The 20840-nt window shown below is 39.1% G+C and overlaps 1 protein-coding gene and 1 non-coding gene across 2 annotated transcripts in view; both read right to left on the bottom strand.

Moving 5' to 3' along the window:
* The window catches only part of eif3ba (eukaryotic translation initiation factor 3, subunit Ba), a 40787-nt gene that overhangs the window by 6436 nt on the left and 13511 nt on the right, over positions 1–20840 (bottom strand). The window contains exons 6-15 of the mRNA XM_078558677.1: positions 18526–18683; positions 17255–17386; positions 16040–16106; positions 14997–15043; positions 14198–14408; positions 12795–12867; positions 9364–9486; positions 3311–3389; positions 2409–2547; positions 1715–1840 (exon numbers count right to left, since the gene is read on the bottom strand). Coding sequence (XP_078414803.1) covers positions 1715–1840; positions 2409–2547; positions 3311–3389; positions 9364–9486; positions 12795–12867; positions 14198–14408; positions 14997–15043; positions 16040–16106; positions 17255–17386; positions 18526–18683 — 1155 coding nt within the window. The remainder of the gene's footprint in view (positions 1–1714; positions 1841–2408; positions 2548–3310; positions 3390–9363; positions 9487–12794; positions 12868–14197; positions 14409–14996; positions 15044–16039; positions 16107–17254; positions 17387–18525; positions 18684–20840) is intronic.
* LOC144691299 (small nucleolar RNA SNORD57) lies at positions 3118–3189 on the bottom strand. The gene has a single exon (XR_013579098.1). It is a non-coding gene; the product is annotated as a small nucleolar RNA SNORD57 (small nucleolar RNA).

Raw genomic sequence — 20840 nt, 5'->3', positions numbered from 1 at the left:
GTGACGTCTACAAGGAAGTGCTGTGCACTCCCTGTGTGGGCTGGGGTTGTGAGGGTGATTCCCTAAGCCAAGAGTGCACTTTTTCACGCATGTGCGTGAAAAAGCGCACTCATCTCCCTGAGGCTAAGTGCTGCCCCAGGGAGATCAGCTCCTGTCTGAAAAAAATTTAAAAACAGAAATAAATTTCCCTGACATGTCCCCTCATGTGACACTGTCACGAGTTGGGACATGTCCATCATTTTCATTAACAATTTTATTAAAAATTTAAAAACCTATGTGAAACCTCATCCCGCCCGTGGATGAGGTTTCATGCTTTTTCTTAAGCCCGACAGGGCTCCCGGCCTGCCCGCCAACCTTAAGGTTGGACGGGCAGGTCCACAAATTACTTTAACTACTTTGTCTATGGCTTTAATTGGCCATTGACAGGTCAGCTGGTGCATAGCGGATTCTGCTGAGCCCCCGCCGACCCGAAAATTGAAATGAGGCAGGTGATGTTGGGAATTCCACCTGACGTCATCCCGTGTCATTTTATGCGTCAGCGAGTGGGCCCCACACCCCCGACCAGGAAATCCTGGCCATGATGTTCTTGTGAGGATGAGAACAATGTCCAGCATCTGTACCCATGGGGAATAAGTAACCAAAGCCGAAGGCATCTATTGAGTATGTGATTGTGAATTGACAAGATTAGAATATGAGTATGTGACTAACTGTGTATAAAAAAGGTGATTTCGCTGTAATCTGTAGAGCTCGGCCTTGGACTGTCCAAAGCTGTCTCTGCCTGCGAACGCTTGAATAATTAAAGATCGTGGCCTGTACCCTGGTGGTTTTTAAGATGAACTACAACACAGGCATGCAAAATATAGCACAACAGTATTCAAATTGAGTATCACAGTACACAAATATACCAAATTCAATTGTGAACTAAGGCAACATGTGTGCAAGATATTTGTATTTTCATGGTTTCAACATTTGTCAGAGGAGTACATCTTTGGAGTTTCAAAACACAATCATTGGGCCTTCAATAAATATAATTTCTAAGCGAGCTGTATAAGTATACAATATATTAACAAAGACTACACTCGGAGGGAGTTAAGTACATCTATTAATGAATCATTGCTAACCTTGGTTTTGCTTGATTGTACAGGAAAATTCTAATTTCTAAAATTTTTTTCCTTCACCTTGTCCATCAATGTTCACTCTGTCTAATGTTATTTTCCCATATGCTTGTAACAAGAATAAACATCTCAAAAAATTGGTGACGGCTAGAGTGTGGAAAAGACTTTGAAAAAATTGCTGGGATACTATTAGGGCAAGAAATACATGCATGTTGCAAACCTAGCTCAATTAAAATACATCTAAATGTGTACTCAAGTCAGTGCCTCAAATGATACACAAGAGAGTCTTAACGGACTTAAAGGCATCTGAGGTGATTGCTGTAGTTTTATTTTATGGCAGTACTCGGGTTTCTGAGCCTAACTTGTACAGTGCTATAGTATTAAGCAGCTTTGTAGATTTTCTTGACAGTCTAATTTTCTTAGATGCAAAGCATTTTATGAAATTTCTCCAAATTAATTTTTCAGGACTCTTTCCCAACCCCCACTGCTCCAGAATTGATGCTATGAAACATGGCTATTTCAAAAGGTTCTTAAGTTTGCCAAATAAGACATTTATCAACTATAGTCAGATTTTGTACAAATAAGCACTGGTTACACACCTTAAGCTGATCTTGTGAGAGCAAGGTTGCAGGTCTGGGTCTCCACAACAATTGGCAGAAACGATCCTTGGTGTTCTTCTGTAAGAGACGTCCTTGGAACGTCCACATCCAGTATGCATTATCCACCTAACATACATATCCAAAATATTATAAAAGCATACAGAAGCATGCTTGCACTACGTGCCGTAGAATAATACCTTCGTCTTGGTACCAACTATCTCAGATATATTTTCTCCAATCTTTCCTACAGCACCCGATGCAAGGGCAGGTGGCTGAATTGCAGCCTGGCCTTTGCTGATGCAACTTTCAAGCTGTACACTAAGTGGTGAGAAAATAGCAAAGGGGCATCAGCTTCCTGCTCCCATCTCCATTTTGCAGGGCAACATTTGTCCTTCCTCACTGCAGCACTCTCAGGATCTCAAACCCCATTACTTTATGGGGTGAATACAGCGAGACTCCAGTGCCAGCTTGAATACAAGCTTTTGCATCACCTCCCAGAAGACAGGATGCATTGTAGAAAAATGATTAAAGTATCAACCACTGTTTAGACTGCAATCCTGGAATAAACAAATTCCAAAATTTATGACTGGAAATGTAATAAATTCAAAGAGTTTAGACTGGTTGTTCTGTTCTTCCCAGTTTTCAGGAGAGATTTGGAATCCTGACATTTATGAGACAAGTACATTAACCTTACCTTGTGACTCCACCACGATACTGAAGTTATTACATATCGTCCTGTTGGGTCCCATTCAACATCAGAAGCCATATAATGCTCAGCTACATTCATCAGTGTGCAATCTGACGTGTCGTAAAATGCTAAAGCACCATTCATGCTGCAAATTCAGAACATTTTACATTAAAACAAGATACTTGTTAACAGTAGAAACTGTTACTGAATTTACAAGTGTTCCATATTCATTGTCACACATTTAAACTAGTGCTTTCCTACGAGTGACCACACTTCAAAAGTATTCCATTGACTATAAAGCAATTTGTGATGCCAAGGTCGTGAAAGGAGCTATATAATTGCAAAGTCTTCTTTCTTGAGAAAAGAACGTCAACTTGGACTATCAGTACTCATTACCATAAGCTATTTTAAAAATTTGTCGACGTGAACCTTGTCGGGCTTTGTAAGTGAACAATGCAAATCAGAATAGAGTGTGCTGCAGGAGTACACGACTAGTGAATCGCTATAGGGGTAGGGAAACAAAATTAGGAGAACTTTTTCCAACAGTTTTCTTCACTGGTTAAACCATTCTGTGAAGGTAACTACTACGCAACCCCCAAAAATCAGCCACCAGGTACTGGTACATTGTTCTCTCAAGAAAACTGGTGGAAGGTCCTTTTTGTAATAAACCATTCTGAATTACATTAATCTTAATTTTTGTCTATTCTATATTGTCAGATCAGCCTCATTAAATCAGTATTTTTACCCTCATGAGTAATTCAGGAAAAGTACATATGCATCATATCTGACAAAATGTTGTACAATTCAAAATGTTTATCACTTGCTTTGGTCATCTCCTCCCACCACCCACCAGGAACAGCATACCTGACTGATTGGAATGCCTCATTAATCACTACACCACTACTCACCTCCTTAGACCAGCCAATGCCACAAATTGTCCTTGTGGACTCCAAAAGATACTATTAGCTTGCTGCTTATCGAACATTTCTACAAAAGGAAAAGAGAGAAAGTTAATTTTAGCCACCACAGATTGAAGTAACTATTAATTTATTATCCTGACAAATCTTACTTTCATTCTTCCGTAACACATACCTGCAGCAATAATTAAAATACCTACCTACCTGCAAGTAGCTAACACATAACTGGTAGCATTATGCAACAGTTAAGAACAAATGCCAACTGTGCTATTGTACTACAAACACAGAGTCAGTAGTATACAGATTTTCAGCACTTAAAAAGAGCAACTGATTGTGCATATGTTGCCATGCTTCAACATATAAAGGTTACCATACATGTTCCTATGTGGTTAAACAAAGTACTTCGCTTTTCCTTATGAGTAGTTGTTGTTCTTCATGGAAAAGCAGCATTTGTATAGACAAAAGAAAAAGGTTTCAGAGCAAATTTCAATCTTTGGCAATATTTTCCAGCGGCGATCGAACATGCAAATTAGGAGCAGGAGTAGGCCACTCGGCCCCTGCAGCCTACTCTGCCATTAAATAAGATCATGGCTGATCTGGTTTTAACCTCATATTCCTGCCTACCCCCAATAACATTTCACCCCCTTGTTTATCAAGAATCTATCTACCTCTGCCTTAAAGGTATTCAAGAACTCTGCCTTAAAGGTATTCAAGAACTCTGCCTCAACCATCTTTTTAGGAAGAGAATTCCAAAGTCTCACAACCCTTCAAGAGAAAAATCTTTTTCTCATCTCTGTCTTAAGTGGGCAACTCCTTTTTTGAAACAGTGATCTCGAATTCTACATTTTCCCACAAAAGGAAACATCCTTTCCACATTCAGCCTGTCAAGTCCCCTCAGGGTCTTAAATGTTTCAATCAAGTCGCCTCTTACTCTTCTAAACTCCAGCGGGTACAAGGCTAGCCTGCCCAGCCTTTCCTCATAAGACAACCTGTCCATTCCAGGTATGTGTCTAGTAAACCTTCTCTGAACTGCTTCTAATGCATTTACATTTTTCCTTTAATAAGGAGACCAATACAGAACTCCACTTGTGGTCTTACCAATGCCCTGTATAACTGAATAATAACCTCCATTCTCTAGTATTCAGGTCCCTTTGCAATAAACAAAAGCATTCTATGAGCTTTGGTAATTACTTGCTGCATCTGCATTCTAACCTTTTGTGACTCATGTACTAGGATACCCAGATCCCTCTGCATCTCAGAGCTCTGCAATCTCTCACTATTTAGATAATATGGCTCAATTTTTATTTGTCTGCCAAAACGAACCTCGCATTTTCCTATATTATACTCCATATCCCAGATCTTTGCCCACTCACCAAACCTATCTATATCCGTTTGCATCCTCCTTATGTCCTCTTCACAACTTACTTTGCTACCTATCTTTGTGTCACCAGCAAATTTAGCAACCATACCATTGGTCCCTTCACCCAAATCATTTATATAAACTGCAAAGAGTTGAGGCCCCAGCACTGATACCTCTGACACACCACTCGTCACATCCTGTCAACCAGAAAATGAACCATTTATGCCTATTCTGTTTCCTGTTAGGTAGCCAATCTTCTGTCTATGCCAATATGTTAATACTTACACCATAAGCTTTTATTTTCTTCAATAATCTTTGATGAGGCGCCTGGTCAAACCTTCTGAAAATCAAAGTACATTACATCCACCAGTTCCCCTTTATCTACAGTACCTGTTACATTTTAAAAGAACTCCAATAAACTGGTCAAACATGATTTCTCTTTCACAAAGTCATGTTGCCTCTACCTGATTACCTTGAATTTATCTAAGTGCCCTGTTAAAACGTCTTTAATAATAACTTCTAATACTTTCCCTATGATAGATGTTAAGCTGACTGGCCTATAGTTTCCTGTTTTCTGTCTCCTTCCCTTTTTGAATAAAAGGAGTTACATTAGCTATTTTCTAATCTAATGGAATCTTCCCCAAATCTAGTGAATTTTGGAAAATTAAAACCAACACATTAACTATCTCACTAGCCACTTCTTTTAAGAGCCTAGGATGGAATCCTTCAGGAGCCTGGGACTCGTCAGCCCACAAATCCAACAATTTGCCAAGTGCCACTTGCCTGGTGATTGTAATTTTCTTGAGTTTCTCCCTCCCTTTCAATTCCTCATTTACAGCTGTTTCTGGGATATTAGGCGAATCCTCTATAGTGAAGATCAATGCAAAATACCTATTCAATTCATCTGCCATCTCCTCATTTTTCATTATTAATTCCCCAGACTTACTTTCTATAGGACCCAAACTCACTTTGTAAACTCTTTTTTAAACATCCAAACTATCTGTCTTTATTTTTCTAGCTAGCTTTCTCTGGTACTCTGCTTCCCTCCTTATTAATCTTATGCTTTTCTTTGCTGATATTTATATTCTGTCCAATCTTCTGACCTGCCAGCCACCGTTGCACAATTATATGTTTTTTCTCTAAGTTTGGCACTATCATTAACATTTTTAGTTAACCACAGATGGTAGATCGTCCCCTTGGAATTTCTCTCTCTTGTTGGAATGTATATTCTGAGTATTCTGAAATATCCCCTTAAACGTCTGCCACTGCATCTCTATTAACTATCCCTTAACCTAAGTTACCAGTTCACTTTCACTAGCTCTGCTTTCATGCCCATGTAATTGCCCTATTGAAGTTTAAAATACTAGTCTTAGACCTAGTCTTCTCTCCCTCAAACAATGTAAAATTCAATCATATTATGACTACTGCCTTCAATATGAGGTCGTTAATTAATCCAAACTCATTGTACAATACCAGGTCTAGTATAGCCTGCTCCCTGGTTGGCTCCAGGATGTGCTAATCTAAGAAATTATCCCGAAAACATTCTATGAATTCATCATCTATGCTACCTTTGCCCATCTGGTTGTTCCAGTCTATATGTAGGTTAAAATCCCTCATGATAATCGCCATACCTCTCTGACAGGCTCTTACTATTTCTTCTTTTATACCCTATTCTACCATGTGATTACTGTTAGGGGGCCTGTACACCACTTCCACAAGCAACTTCTTGCCTTTATCATTTCTCATCTCGACCCAAACCGCTTTAATTAATCGTCATTAATTAACAGAGCCACACCACCATCTTTTCCTAACTTCCCGTCCTTCCTAAAAGTCACATACCCTTCAATGTTCAGATCCCAATCTATCCCATCCTGTAGCCATGTCTCTATAAAGGCTATTAGATCCTTCTTATTTATCTCCATTTGTACTATCAGTTCATTTGTTTTGTGTCGAACGCAACATGCATTCAGATACAGAGCCTTAAGTTTTGAACTTTTATTATTTTTGTGAACTCTAGCCTTATCTATTGATTGTATTTTTCTTATGGCAAATTAACTGAGCATGACTGAATAATGGGTGAAGGAAGTAGTTAAAGAAGCGGATCACAGCCCCAAACTTAACGATATTGACTTTGTAAGGAAGACATGCTTTTTTAAAAAGAAAAGGCATATAAGCGAAAGCTGGCTAAGAATTTAAAGTAACCACTTTCTGGAAAATTCCTATGTGGATTATACTTGACCGACTAATCCAGAGAGGCCCTGGAATGTTGCATCTAAAAAGGCATCAGGGGCCACTTCAGAGAGATACTTGAAAAGGATGCAATGCAAAAGACTGAACTTTAATCTCCTGTAGTTGCGGAGACAATGGAGACTGGTTACCACATCTCCGCAGAAACCATCTCCTGTTGAGTGTTATCTTAGAATGTGGAAGTGGTCTGAGTTGAAAAAAAGCATATTCTGGGCAAAAGACATGTTTGTTTTTTCCCTTCCAGGAATACACAAGAAAAATGGTTAAAAAGCCAACTGCAAACCTGATCGGTGTATTCTAGCTCTGATGTGCTAGTGTGTGCTGTGAAGATCACAGCAGAACAGCAACTAGGCATCCCTGCAGTTTGCAGTTAAATGTCTCCCTCTGTTGCTGGAGGCAAATCACAAGTCAGCAAAGCCAGTTAAGAAGGAAACAGGGCAATGCCTTCAGCTAACCCGCAGAACCAAGTGTTTCCAAACCAACCGCCAAGGTTAGCTTAACTGGAATCACCCAATTTAACTGCTGTAACATTTCGCCATATACTCCTCACAGACAAGTCACAGATTGATCCTTATGTCTTTTTAACTTTTCATTTTGGACTCAACTCCTCATTTCTGACCTGTGTGGGTGTTGTGTATTTATTATTTTTTTCTCGGGTTTTAGTAACTAATAAACTTACTCTTTGATCAAGAAAGCTTGGTTAAAGTGGCTCCTTCTAGAACAAATACATTTGGACTGGGAAAAGGTATCCATAAGGGAAGGGATCCTTTATAATTTAACCTTGTTGCGACTAACCGAGCAGGTTGAATAAAGGGGAGCCAGCTCATTCCTCCTCATCTGGGAGCATAACAAAACTGGGGTCCCGTTAGGGAAGATAACAATTTGGTTATCTCATCCGGGACCATAACAAATTGGGGGACCTCGTCCAGGGACCGGTCATAATTTCTATATCGCCTTTCATGACCACTAGTCACCTCAAAGCACTTTACAGCCAATGAAGCACTTTAAGTGTACTCAATGTTGTAATGTAGGAAAATTGGCAGTAAATTTGCACACAGCAAGCTTCTACAAACAAGGATGTGATAATGATGAGATAATCTGTTTTTGTGATGGTGATAAATATTGGCAAGGACAATGGGGACAACTCTGCTCTCTGAAATAGTGTTAAGGGATCCTTTACGTCCACCTGAGGTCGTAGACGGGGTCTCAATTTATTGGCTCAACTGAAAGACAGTAACTGCGACACTGCAGCAATCCTTCAACAGTAGAGTGTCAGCCTTAACTTTGGGCTCAGGTCCTGGATTGGGACTTGAACCCACAACCCTCTGACTCAAGTTACGATTAGTTACACAAAGAAATACCAGGAACAGATTCCACTGTTCAAAATAAATTGAATTTAAGACTGCATATTGTTTAACCTCTCAATGTCAAATTCTTATTACATTGAATAAGTAGATGCAAAACAAATTTAGGCTTGCGACCATATAGTAAGTTAAATGCAATATTTGGAAAATGCCAGAGTTTTTTTAAAACTGCAAATATTTTTCTAAATAATAAAAATTATATCTTCGTCTCTAGTTCCATGCCTGTCTAATCTGGGTAGCACTAATACAATTCCATACCTCCACCACCCTCCTGTATCATCAATAAGCAGACATGGATGAGCACCAGAGTACATCTGGTTGAAAAGACTTGAACTTGTATAACGCTTTACCATATTTCAAATACTTCACAATGAACTATGTGCATTTCTGAAGGTATTGAATTTAAAAGTAGAGGAGTTATGTTAATCATGTATAGAACCTGTGAACACTTGTGCACAGCTATAGTTCCCACATTATATAAAGGATATAGAGGCACTGGAGAAAACACAAAAAAGAGTCACAAGGATAATACTAGAACTAAAAGGATAGACGTATCAGGAAAGGCTGATCAGGCATGCAGTGACTAACAGGAATGCATTTAATTAATATGGAATGTCCGACATTAATAGAAACACAATCACTGCAAATATGCTAAGAGGATTTATGTGGGAAGCAAACTTGAATGATAGAAATAGATAATGTTGAGTGGATTTGAGTTGTTCTGTTTCAGAAGTCAGATGAGGCTATGTTTGAGGAACTTTCATTGAGATTAGTTTAAAGTCTTTGTGGATTTCAGATGATTCTGAGCCATGATTTTTGCTATTGTCCACTAATAATCATTTGTGTCACCACATAATGCAATTCATATTCAGGTTTTACTGCCGTGTGACACTGGCAAGCAGGTGACAGAGTTTTATTTTCTTTAGGGGAAGGCTGCGGGGTGACCTGATGGAGATCTTTCAGATTATGAAAGAGTGTAATAGGGTGGATGCAGAGAAGACGTTTCTTGCTGGGGAGACCAAAGCAAGGTCTCATAAGATAATCACCAATAAATCTAATCAGGAATTACTTACTGATGAGTTCAATTTTGCCATTATTCTTCACATGGTAGAAGGATACTGATATTCTGGGTGTCTCTCCATGTAACACAGCAAATTTACTTCCATTTGGCTCCCAAGCAAAAGCAATAATACCCTCTGAAATACACAAGAAAAACACACATCGGTAAAAAGATAAATTACTTAACTAAAATCCACTAATGATTGCTTAATTCTTCAAAACATAACCAGGCATGTAATTTTTTATCCACTTCTAAGCACTAAGCAACCATCCCTGCCTTACCCAAATAATTATAAATAGATTTTGACAAGTGTTAGTGTACAGCCTACATCTGTTAATTCATAACTTCTCTGCTCTCCAACCTCTTGGCCAAATTCAAAATCATCCAATAGCTTGAAATAAGCTATTTTGATGAAGCAGCTCAGGTTATTTTTGCACAACTGCAATTTGATACAGATAATTCAATTTTAGCAACTTTATCAGAGGATTGGAGAGTGGCATATGTGACACCCCTATTCAAGAAAGGATGCAAGGGCATTGCTTGTAACTACAAGCTAGTCAGTTTAGCATCAATGGTGGGTAAAGCTTTAGAAATGATAATTTGGGATAGAAAGTAAACAAGCACTTGGAGAGGTTTGAGTTAATTAAGGAGAGCCAGCATGGATTTGTAAAAGACAGACTGTGCTTGGCTAATCAAACTGAATTTTTTTGATGAAGTAACAGAGAAGGTTGATGAAGGAAATGCGATGGATTTTGTCTATATGAATTTTGATAAAGTATCACATAAAAGGATGGTTAACAAAATTGAGACTCTTGGAATAGCGGGGCCACTGTCAGCTGGGATAAAAAATTGGCTTATTGATAGGAAACAGCAAGGGCAATTAGGGATAGGCAATAAATGCTGGCTTAGCTAGCGACATTCACATCCCATGGTCTTGAGTGCAAAAGCAGGGAAGTAATGCTGAGCCTGTATAAAACTGGTTAGGTCACAACTAGAGTATTGTACTCAGTTCTGGGCACCACAAGGTCCTCGAGAATGAGAAGAGCAGATTTACCACAATGATTACAGGGAAGAGGGATTTTAGATACAATGTTGGATTGGAGAATCTGGAGTTGTTCTACTTGCAAGGAAGATTGAGGGGAAATTTGATAGAGCTGCACAAGATTATGACAGGTTTAGGTGAGATAGACAATAAAAAGCTGTTCCCATTGGCTGATGGCACAAGGACGAGGGGGCACAGATTTAGGATGTGAAAGAACGTCTTTTTACAGGGGGCATGATAAAGGCCTGGAACACTGCGTTTGGGGTGGTAGAGTTGGAGACGATGATTTCAAAGACAAATTGGATGGGCATTTGAGGGAAATAAACTTACAGGGCTAAAAGGATAGAACAGGGGAATGGGGCTGATTGGATTGCTCTACAGACTGTCAGCAAGGGCTCAATGGGTTGAATGGCTCCTTCAGTGTCAAAATGACTAAAAGTAGGCTATATTTACATTTTTTAGATGCTCGAGTTATTAACAGGTTTTAAAAGTTTCATTTCAAATTGTAGACAATACTTTTAACTGCCCTCTTTAACCTGTAACAAAACAATTATCTCTCCTGGAAAAAGGCTCTGCAACTTTAAATTTAATGCCATTGGCTTTTCCAACTACACAACTCTACCCAAAAAGGGTGATCGTTTTAAATGCCTCACGGAGAATGCAATCAGTTACACCTGATGAAGTATAGGTGAAGTCATCTGTAAATACAGAGATCCCCAACAATGCTATTTCGATATGCATTTGATCTATATTAAAATGGCATCTACACCTTAGAGTGACTTACAACAATTAACTTTGCTATACTGGAGCTGAGGTTCAAGAAATTAAACAGGACAATATTCTAATCCACTGCTTCTTCCAAATCACTGGTTAATCCAAGGATAACAGGAGAAACTTTTACAATATTTGCATCTTCATAAGCAGTGTAAGATATTAAGCATTCTGGAGACTAGTGTACTAAGTCAAGACAACTGCTCAAAAAGGGGAGGGATAAACCTGGCATTTACAAGCGAGTCAGCCACAAGTCGGTGGTGGGGAAACTTTTAGAGACAATAATCTAGAAAAAATGATTTGGCACTTGTAAAGGTATGTGTTAACAAATGAAAGCCAGCACAGAATTGTTACGGGCAAATCATGTATTACAAACTTGGTTGAGTTCTTTGATGAAGTAATGGGGAAGGTTGATGAGAGTCACTAAAGTCATTTGATATAGTGCCACAAAGTGAACTGGTTGTGTGGATATGCAACTGGCTAAGGGGTAAAAAAACAGACATTGTGAGCAGTTTTCCAGACTGGAGGCAAATGTGAGGTTGTCGTGTTGGGACTGCTGCCCTTTCGATATATTTAGTGACTTAGACTCGGGTATTCAAGGCATAATTTCAACATTTGCAGATGACATGAAACTCAGAAACACAGTAAACAGTGAGGAAAATAGTAACAACCTCCAGGAGGACACAGGCTGATAAAATTTATCTTGCGTGTGGCTTCCCAATTTAACAAGAGAGCTGTGTGAAGTGATGCATTTTGGTAGGAAAAATTAGGAGAGGCAATTTAAACTAATTGTAAAATTTGAGAGGGAGTACAGTAATAGAATGACCAGGAGGTTTATTATGTACTCACAGAATCTTTGTAGATGGCAGAGCAAGTTGAGAAGGCTATTAAAAAGGCATAGGGATTCTTGACTTTATAAATAGAGGCAGGTAATACAAAGGTAAGAAAGTTATACTGAACCTCCATAAACACTGATTAGGCCCTAACTGGAATATTGTTGCTAAGTTCGGACACCACACTTTAGGATGTCATGGCCTTAGTGAAGGTGCAGTGAACATTAACTAGAATGGTAACAGGTGTGAAAGACTTCAGTTTCACGGAGAGATTAGAGAAACTTCGGCTATTCTCCATAGAACAAGATTTGATAGAGTAAATAAGGAGAAACTGTTTCCAGTTGCAGAATACTTAAAGTAATTGGCGAAAGAGCCAAAGGCAACACAGGAACTTTTTATTTTATGCAGTGAACTGTTGCGATGTGGAACGCACTGGCTGAAAGGATGGTGGAAGCCTCTTTAGTAACGTTCAAAAGAAAATTGGACAGGTATGTGGAAGGGTGAAATTTTGCAGGGTTATGGGGAAAGAGCAGGGCAGTGTGATGAATTAGATTGTTTTCTTAAAGAGCCAGCACAGGCTGGATGAGCCACCTCCTACACTGTATCATTCAATGAACTCATTTTCAAATTATGGATTATCAAAACATGTTCTCAAATTCCCCGAGAAACTATCAAGAAAAAAAACTCAATCAGAAACTCTGCGTATCACATGAAATTCTACAAAAATATCTTAATTGGGGCTTTTGCTCCACCTGTGAGAACATAAGTGAGGCCAATGGCCAATTTGAGACAACCCACCTTTCATTTCCACAACATCCACAGGAACCTGCTTTTCCCTCATTCTGAAGATTTCAAAGTTAGTCACAAGACCCTGTAGAGGGAAAGCTTACTAAACATTATACAGGCAATTGACTTCAGGTCAGAATGTTAACAAGAACAATTACTGATAATCTCTGGGTAGAAGAATTGAAATCATAAATCTCAATGGTGCAAAACACTTACAGAAAAAGCATCTGATATATATGAATGTGAGCTCTACATTTAAAATGTATACATACAGAGATGCACCAGATATGAAATGGCAGCCTACATAATTTAATTAAATTTCACGTTTGTTATCCATCGAATGGGAAACTAATGCAATTGTATGAAAACTTATTGGTGAATGAGTTTCAGAATGAACAATTCTTGAACTAGGTAAGGCTAAGTGAACATTTGGCTACCATAAAGTAATATCGCAAATCAGTACAAGTTGCTGCAAAGTGATCAGATACAAGTTTACCACCGACTGGAAGCATCTACAATATTGCAAAATTAAATCAAGTAATTATGAACCTTGAACTTCAGAAAGAAAGGGGCAACTCAGGAAATAGTCACTATAAGTGCTCTTCACTTATACTGTGTGTCATCCTTTCCCACCTGGACCACAGAAAGTTTACAGCACATTCGGCCATGGTTGGTTCTTTGAAAGAGTAACGCAACACTGATCTGACTGGTCTGACTGTCTACACTCCCCATATTTCCTTTACTAATATATTTACCTAATTTTCCTTTAAGTGTAGTCTCTGCCGCAAACATTCTGTGGCAAGGCATTCCAAGCTCCAATAATCTACTACGCAAAGACATTTCTCCTAACCTCTCACTTCACTCTGAATGACAATCTTAATTTGGTCATCCTTTGTCACCAACGCTCCAGGAAACAGCCTTTTCTAAATCATTCATCAAAATGCTTCATAAATGTAAAAAACTTACAAAAGGTTCTCACTCCAGATGTTCTTACAAAGAGGTAAAAAAATTCAGTAAAGTCCCGCTGTTTGCGAGGGTTCCATTCCTGTGAAATCTCACGAAGGGTGAAATCCCAAACTGCAAACATGTGCATACACAGAGATGGCAGTGTGCGCTTTCTACAACAAACCGCGTTCTTTACGGCCTCTGAATTCAGTGTTTTGTTAGCCTTTCGAGACCAACATGTGTTTGAGTGAGAAGTTCAGCATTTTAAATCGCGGATGAGTGAAGCTTTGGAGCCGCAAACCGCGATCAGGTATATAAACACATTTGCATGGGAAAACAAATTTGCGATAGAGGGAGTCACAAAAGGCAGGAGTTAACTGTACTGTATGAAACAAGTAATATGACATAGAATTCCTTTCTTGGGTGTTTCCTTAGTTGTGTCAGCCATTACCTATGGATCAAACACATACCTGTATACCCTTCAGAGTTCTATCTACTTTCACACACAAGTAATCTCCATTTTTCTGCCAGTGTAATTTACAGTCCACCACGTTGAACAGATTGCGCACTCTTATTTCTTGTCGTGTCGGAAACTGCATTAGAGTGACTCTGGCTGGAATATCTTTGTCCTCTGGCACCCAGAATGCAATAACATTATCACCGGGAGACCACGAGAAATCCCTAGCGAATAAACAGATAATCTAATCAAATACAGGCCATTTCCCTCTTTGCAAATTTGAAAATTATGGTATGCAGCTCAAATGCCTGCAAGGAGGCTTATGGTGGGAGAACAACACAGGTCGAATTTCTGAGAGCGGAGGGCGAGAGAGAGGGGGCGGGGGGAGAGTGCCAAGCGAGAGCACGAGAGAGAGAGGCAGAGAGAGAGAGAGAGAGGGAGAGAGAGAGAGAGAGAGAGAGAGAGAGAGAGAGAGAGAGAGAGAGAGAGAGAGAGAGAGAGAGAGAGAGAGGGAGAGAGAGGGGTCAGGGAAAGAGAGAGAGAGAGAGGGGTAAAGAAAGAGAGAGAAGGAGATTTCATGAGATAGAAGTGCATTACACCAAATGGATCTAATAGATAATATGGAAGAGGTATTAGTGCAGGTCTGGAAGTAGAATGTTCACTGTTATACATAACAAAAACAAGCACTGGCCAGAACACAGAAAAGAATTTTAAAAAATTATACATAAAGTAGAATGTTCAAAACTAACATTTTAAATGTAACTACAAGGTCAATAGACCTTGGAAATTTATTATACAGTACATGTACTTACTTTATTCCACTAATCTTCAGACTCTTCTTATCCAACAGTCCCATTGACTGAAAATGTAAAAAAGTTTGGTAGTGTTAGCTCAATTGTGCAGCAAGGCTGTCGGTTTAAAGGAAAGAACTCCCAAACTTCAAATCAACTAAAATCACACTTCTATTTTTGCCCAGTTTTTAAACACTATCCCATTCAATTGTGTGTATTTTGATTTCTTCATTATACCCTGCCCCCTTCCCACCAATTTTCTCCCTTGTTTGCTTGAGCTGGAGTTTCATGGATGCCAGGCAATCTATAGTTCTTCATCTGAGAGGTCAATCTTCATGAATTTAGATAGCAAATCCTGGCAGTTTTGAGGGAGACCAACAATCTGATCACATTGTTCAAACAGAGCTCTGCCGAGTAGGGACATTGGTTTAACCGAGTAAAGCCACCACTGTCACTTCTACCTCCGTCATAAATAAAATATTATACAAATCTGCAGGTCCATCCATCTTTCTTTCTCTAACGAGTTTACCAAAATTTCCCAGCAGATACAGCCAGAACCAAATATTCCAGTTGTTTTCAGCTATTACCTAAGCCTCAAACTAGATTTTAAAATGAATATTAAGCAGATCTTCCTCTTTAAAAAATTAATACATTTCCTAAAGTCCGATGATTTGGGGGAAATTTACAAAACGTTCCTCTGCACATCTCCCTTCATCTCGAGTACTACCCGAAACTAGTTTTCACACTTTGTTGCTGCCTGTATGCTGGCAGCTTTTCCATTTTTTCTGCTAAAGTTTTAGATCTGGTCATAATCTCTTTCATTTTTCCTGATGACTCTGATTTCCACAACTACCTTCTTGACTAACCCCTCCCCCCGCACCACACTTGCTCATGCTTCCAAGGTCGCTTATGTTCAAATCCCGCATTTTTACTGTTGACAAACTTTTCAAACTGTTAGAACAATCTGTTCACTTTATGTCGAATCATTTTATATAGCTTATGGTGTTATTTCCTGGAAGCCTTAAAAACAGTTAAAGATTCTAGCACTTAACAGAAATACTCACAGGCGTTTCATAAATACTAAGTGTGTCTTGTGTCATTCGTGCAAAAAACTTCCCATCATGGCTCCATCTGTTGAAGAAGAATCATTTAAAATGCTTTCATGTTCTCTTTATGGTTCAATTTTCCACAAACCAGTCTTCAATATTAAATATACCACTAGGGCTGAGCAACATTCTTAAAATTCCATACTTCAAATATCAAATTTGCTGCAAAAAAATCAGATTACATTGGAAATACTGTATTATGCATTAGTCACAGTGAGGCAAGATGCAAGGCTCAATGCTGACTTTGCAAGAAGCTTGTTGGTACTGTGTAATGGTAATGAAGAGAAAGGAAAGAGAGGAGGACTATGCAGCGAAGTAATGTTAAAAGATTGGTCTTGATGTGTGGGAGCACTAGGAAGTCACTGCCAGGTTTGGTAACAAGGAAACAGAAGGAAAATTGGGTTGTTGGGTGTACTTGTATTGAGAAAAGGGCTGTGAGTTCAATTAAGAAAAAAATTGAATGATTAAAAGTTGTTGCATCTGAGGGCAGGTCAGTAGTGGCAAGTGTGGAGAACCTTGGGTGGCACGGCAGCAGAAAACATGCACTCTCGGGAGGGGGGTAAAGCAGAGATGGAGAAATTCTCCCAAAGTTTAATGAAAAAAAATCCAAGTGGTTTCTCCAGCAGTTAACTAGAAAAGTTTAATTATTTAAATGGGAACTGATGGGATAGCAGGGGTGTTAATTGTATATCAATTTTTTTTTAATTATATGCATGTAGAGGGTATTAATTGCGGTTTCATTTGAGCATAGAAAAAGAGACACTTGCAGAAACTGGTGTGGCTGAGTCAGGAGGTATATGTTTGTAATGTTTCACTTTGTAAATAAATCGAAGACTGGATAAAGACCAACTTTCCAGATTAGTATAGAGGGAACCAAGCTAGCTAGCTAGGAAAGTTCAACTCCACGTGAAACAGAGAAGATAGCAGTTAAGAGTGTACAAAAGCAAATATAGATAGGTATCAGTTAAGAAAAGATTGCAGACATGTGGCAAAAATAGTGTGACCAAAAGTAGTAACATCAGGGTGATAAAATAAGAATTATGCACATACACAAGTCCTTTAATATGTAAACAGCAAACTATTACACAAGCTGGCTTTCATCAATAATCAATGAAACACCTTTTTGGTACAAGAAGGCAAACTCTTCATTTGAACTTTCCAGATCGCACTCACTTGAATATAGGCCAATGAGCTGAGCTCTCACAATGAAATCCTCGTTTCTTCTGGCCTGTTAACACATCCCAAATGATGATAGCTTGAGGATCATCTTTAGTGTCCATTAAAGGGCTAAATGACACCATGTATCTGTGAAATAGCAAATAATACAAATTGGCTGTGTTCACAAATTTTTTTTTGTCATATCTATCTCACAGAATTGGTTTCACAATATATGAAGTTGCTGGTGTTAGCACCAGCAGCACAAACAACTACACAAGGCCAGAAGCAAACTTCAAAGGCACTGAAGTCAAAGATAAAGAAAAAAAGTGAAAGGAAGGGAGGGGAGAAAATGAATAGGCTAATATTTGATATGAAACTTTCATCATTTGGGCACGGGTTTGAAATCCAGCTCAAATGGGGATGAAACTTGCTGTCTGCTGATCCTACATGAACTAGGTTTAGGCAGCCTCAATCCAATTCTTTTTAAGCACCAGCATGAAACTGACCCCAATGTGCCACTCAACTGGAAATCTCACTCACATCTGGGATGCCTAATATGGCAAACAAACTAGTGCCTCGTGGCATATGCTTGACAAAAGCATTTTGCTGGGCAGAGCTTGCACTGTATCTGCACATGTTCAAGGTGGACACTGGGTACTAGAAACCGTTCTGATGCTCATCATTACCATTCCTCAGAAAAAACATCCTCAGAACATCACATAGAGCCTATAAAAAGTCAAACTTTTGCAGATTAATTTAATGCACCACTGCTGATGACAGAAGAAAAAATAGATTATTTTCCCGAATGCCGCATCACATATAGCTGGTATATGCAGAAAGATGACACGACTAGCTGCCACTCTATTAGGTCCCACCAATTCTCACAATACTCATGTTGCACATTAATATTTAAGTGAAAATTAAACAAATAATGAAAATGCAAAAGCAAGATACTGCAGAAGCTGAAAATCTGAAATATAGATAGGAAATGTTGGAAATACACAACACGTCTGGCAGCATCTTGAGAGAAACAAATTGTTCTAACAAAAGGTCACCAACTCGCAGCATTAAACATTAACTCTATAATCCACATAAAGAGAAGACTCACCAGCTTGGGGAATATAGCCTGTTTAACCTAGGGCGAACTGCTTGGGTAGGTTATTGTAAAATATTTCATAGTTCAGCATTTTCAGAATACAGTAAAGCTAAAATACTTCTTTTGTGATGGCAAGGTTAAGGAAAATATATTGGAGACTTTTAGCCCAGTATCTAATGAAAGTAGATACCTTTCACATGGAGAGAAATCGATTAGCTGGACACCTGCGTGGCTAAAACGCTGAATCTGCTTGAACTTCTCCCCACCCCAAAGAGCAATACCACGCTGATGGAACGTTGCTAAGTAAGTGCCTTTGGGGGACCAACGAACATATGTCTCTGTCCAACGCTGTCAACAAAAAGAAAACACGTTTACAATCCTAGTTTGAACTTTGCTGAACCTAGCTCAGCAAACAGCCAACTAAGGAACTCCACCAAATACGCTCATTTTCCTCAGTTAAAAAATAAGAATAAATGTGGCTGCTGCAAGACTGATCTTCACAAAGATCAACTGTACTGAGATACGTAGCAGCACACCCCCCCCCAAAATCCACTGCTTCCTGTTGCACAATGCTGCAGTTCTGATTTAAGGCCTATAACAAATAATTTTAGTATTTTCCAAAAACACGGTTCAGAAAACTTTTTTTGCTACAAGAACCAAATTACTGAGCACCTGTGGAATCACTTACAGCTCATTAACAACGAGCCATTAATGTATGGGGAATAAATAATTTGTACATTTATTTCTGTTGACACACAGGAATTTATAGGTTAGCCTTATATCAACACTTCTCTGTTTTAGATTTAAAATTGCCTAGAAGAGCAAATAGCTTTGGAACAGTTAACAACTCCCAAACAAAGCAACCATATTAGAAATTATTCAGCCATACGGCAGCAAAACATTACAGGGGATATTAATAAACCGTAACATTTTCCATAAAAGGCAGCTTACGAATTGTTAGACAAAAAGACCAAGGTCCATTTAATTCACCTTCTACCATGCTGATAGTGGCACGATAGAATAGATAATGGAGATGTTCACTAATCACAACAATCCATCTTTATAAATCACTCTACAACATACCCAGACATTTGAGAGAAAATCAGTGGAGAGTGCTTTGGGGAACCATGCTATATTACCATATGCCATTTCCAAATTACTCATAAGCTGTATCCTGAGATGTTAAGAAATCTATTCTATTTGCATTTGAATGATTTAATACTAACTGTTTCCACCTAGGGTTCCTGTTCATCCAGAGCACAGGGCATCCAATCCAAAATTACTTTGCTTAGTACAGTGAAAGGAAAATGTAGTCTATCTTTTAAGTTGAGTCAAAGGTCATTCTTTGTGTATGAGTCAGAATGGTAAGTGCTGGCAGTTTATTTCACAATACGTTACCATTGAGCCTAATCTTGCCCTTGATCAACTTCCACACATACACTCCAGGTGGGGCTAAAAGATGGTGATCAGGAGTGTGACAATAGCTGGTTTTCCCTTTCCTAAGCCAAACCTGTAGCACAACAGTCAACCTGACCAAGATTAGACAACTCAGCAAATTCAAATCAAACCTAGGACCTTCTAGTCTTGCTATGCACAACAGGAAGGAACTTTTCCCCTTGGTGGAGGGATTAATGACCAGGGGGGCATAGGTTTAAGGTAAGGGGCAGGAGGCTTAGAGGGGATGTGAGGAATAAACTTTTTCACCCTGATGGTGGTGGGAATCTGGAACTGGGAAGGGTGGTCGAGGCAGATACCCTCATAACATTTAAGAAGTATTTGGATGTGCACTTGCGATGCCATGGCATACAAGACTACGGGCCTAGTGCTGGAAAATGGGATTAGAATAGCTAAGTACTTGTTTGACTGGCGCAGATTCGAAGGGCCAAAGGGCCTTTTTCTGTGCTGTCGACCTCTATGACTCTATATATTGCTTTGACCAAGAGTCAATAAGGAATTTGTTTGAACATCCATTTTACCAAGATTATATTCAAACAAAAACACACCATAAGTAATCTCCACACAAAGGGATTAGAGTACAAGAATAAGGAAGTCTTCTGAAATTATATGGGGTTTTTCTAAGACAACACCTGAAGTTGTGTGTGGTCTCCATATCCAAGGAAAGATATATTTGCCTGGGAAGCCATACAGCAAAGGTTCACTAGATTGGTTCTTGGATGGCAAGGGTTGGCCTATGATGATAGGCTGAGTAACTTGGGTCTATATTCTCTGGAGGTTAGTAGAATGAGAGGTGATCTCAATGAAACATATAAAGATTCTGACGGGGCTTGATAGGGTGGTCATTCAGATGTAGTTTCCAGTCTGGGGAATCTAGAACATGGAGGCACAGTTGCAGGATAAGGGGCCGATCATTTAGGGCTGAGATGAGGAGAAATTTCTTCACTCAAAGGGCCGCAAATCTTTTTAATTCTCTACCCCAAATGGTCGTGGATGCTCCGTTGAATATATTTAAGGCTGAGATAGACAAGTTTTGATTTCTCAGGGAAC

The sequence above is a fragment of the Cetorhinus maximus genome, chromosome 15, assembly GCF_964194155.1.
Source record: "Cetorhinus maximus chromosome 15, sCetMax3.hap1.1, whole genome shotgun sequence".
In the NCBI taxonomy this organism is placed as follows: Eukaryota; Metazoa; Chordata; class Chondrichthyes; order Lamniformes; family Cetorhinidae; genus Cetorhinus; species Cetorhinus maximus.
This window is presented reverse-complemented; position numbering and strand designations above follow the sequence as displayed.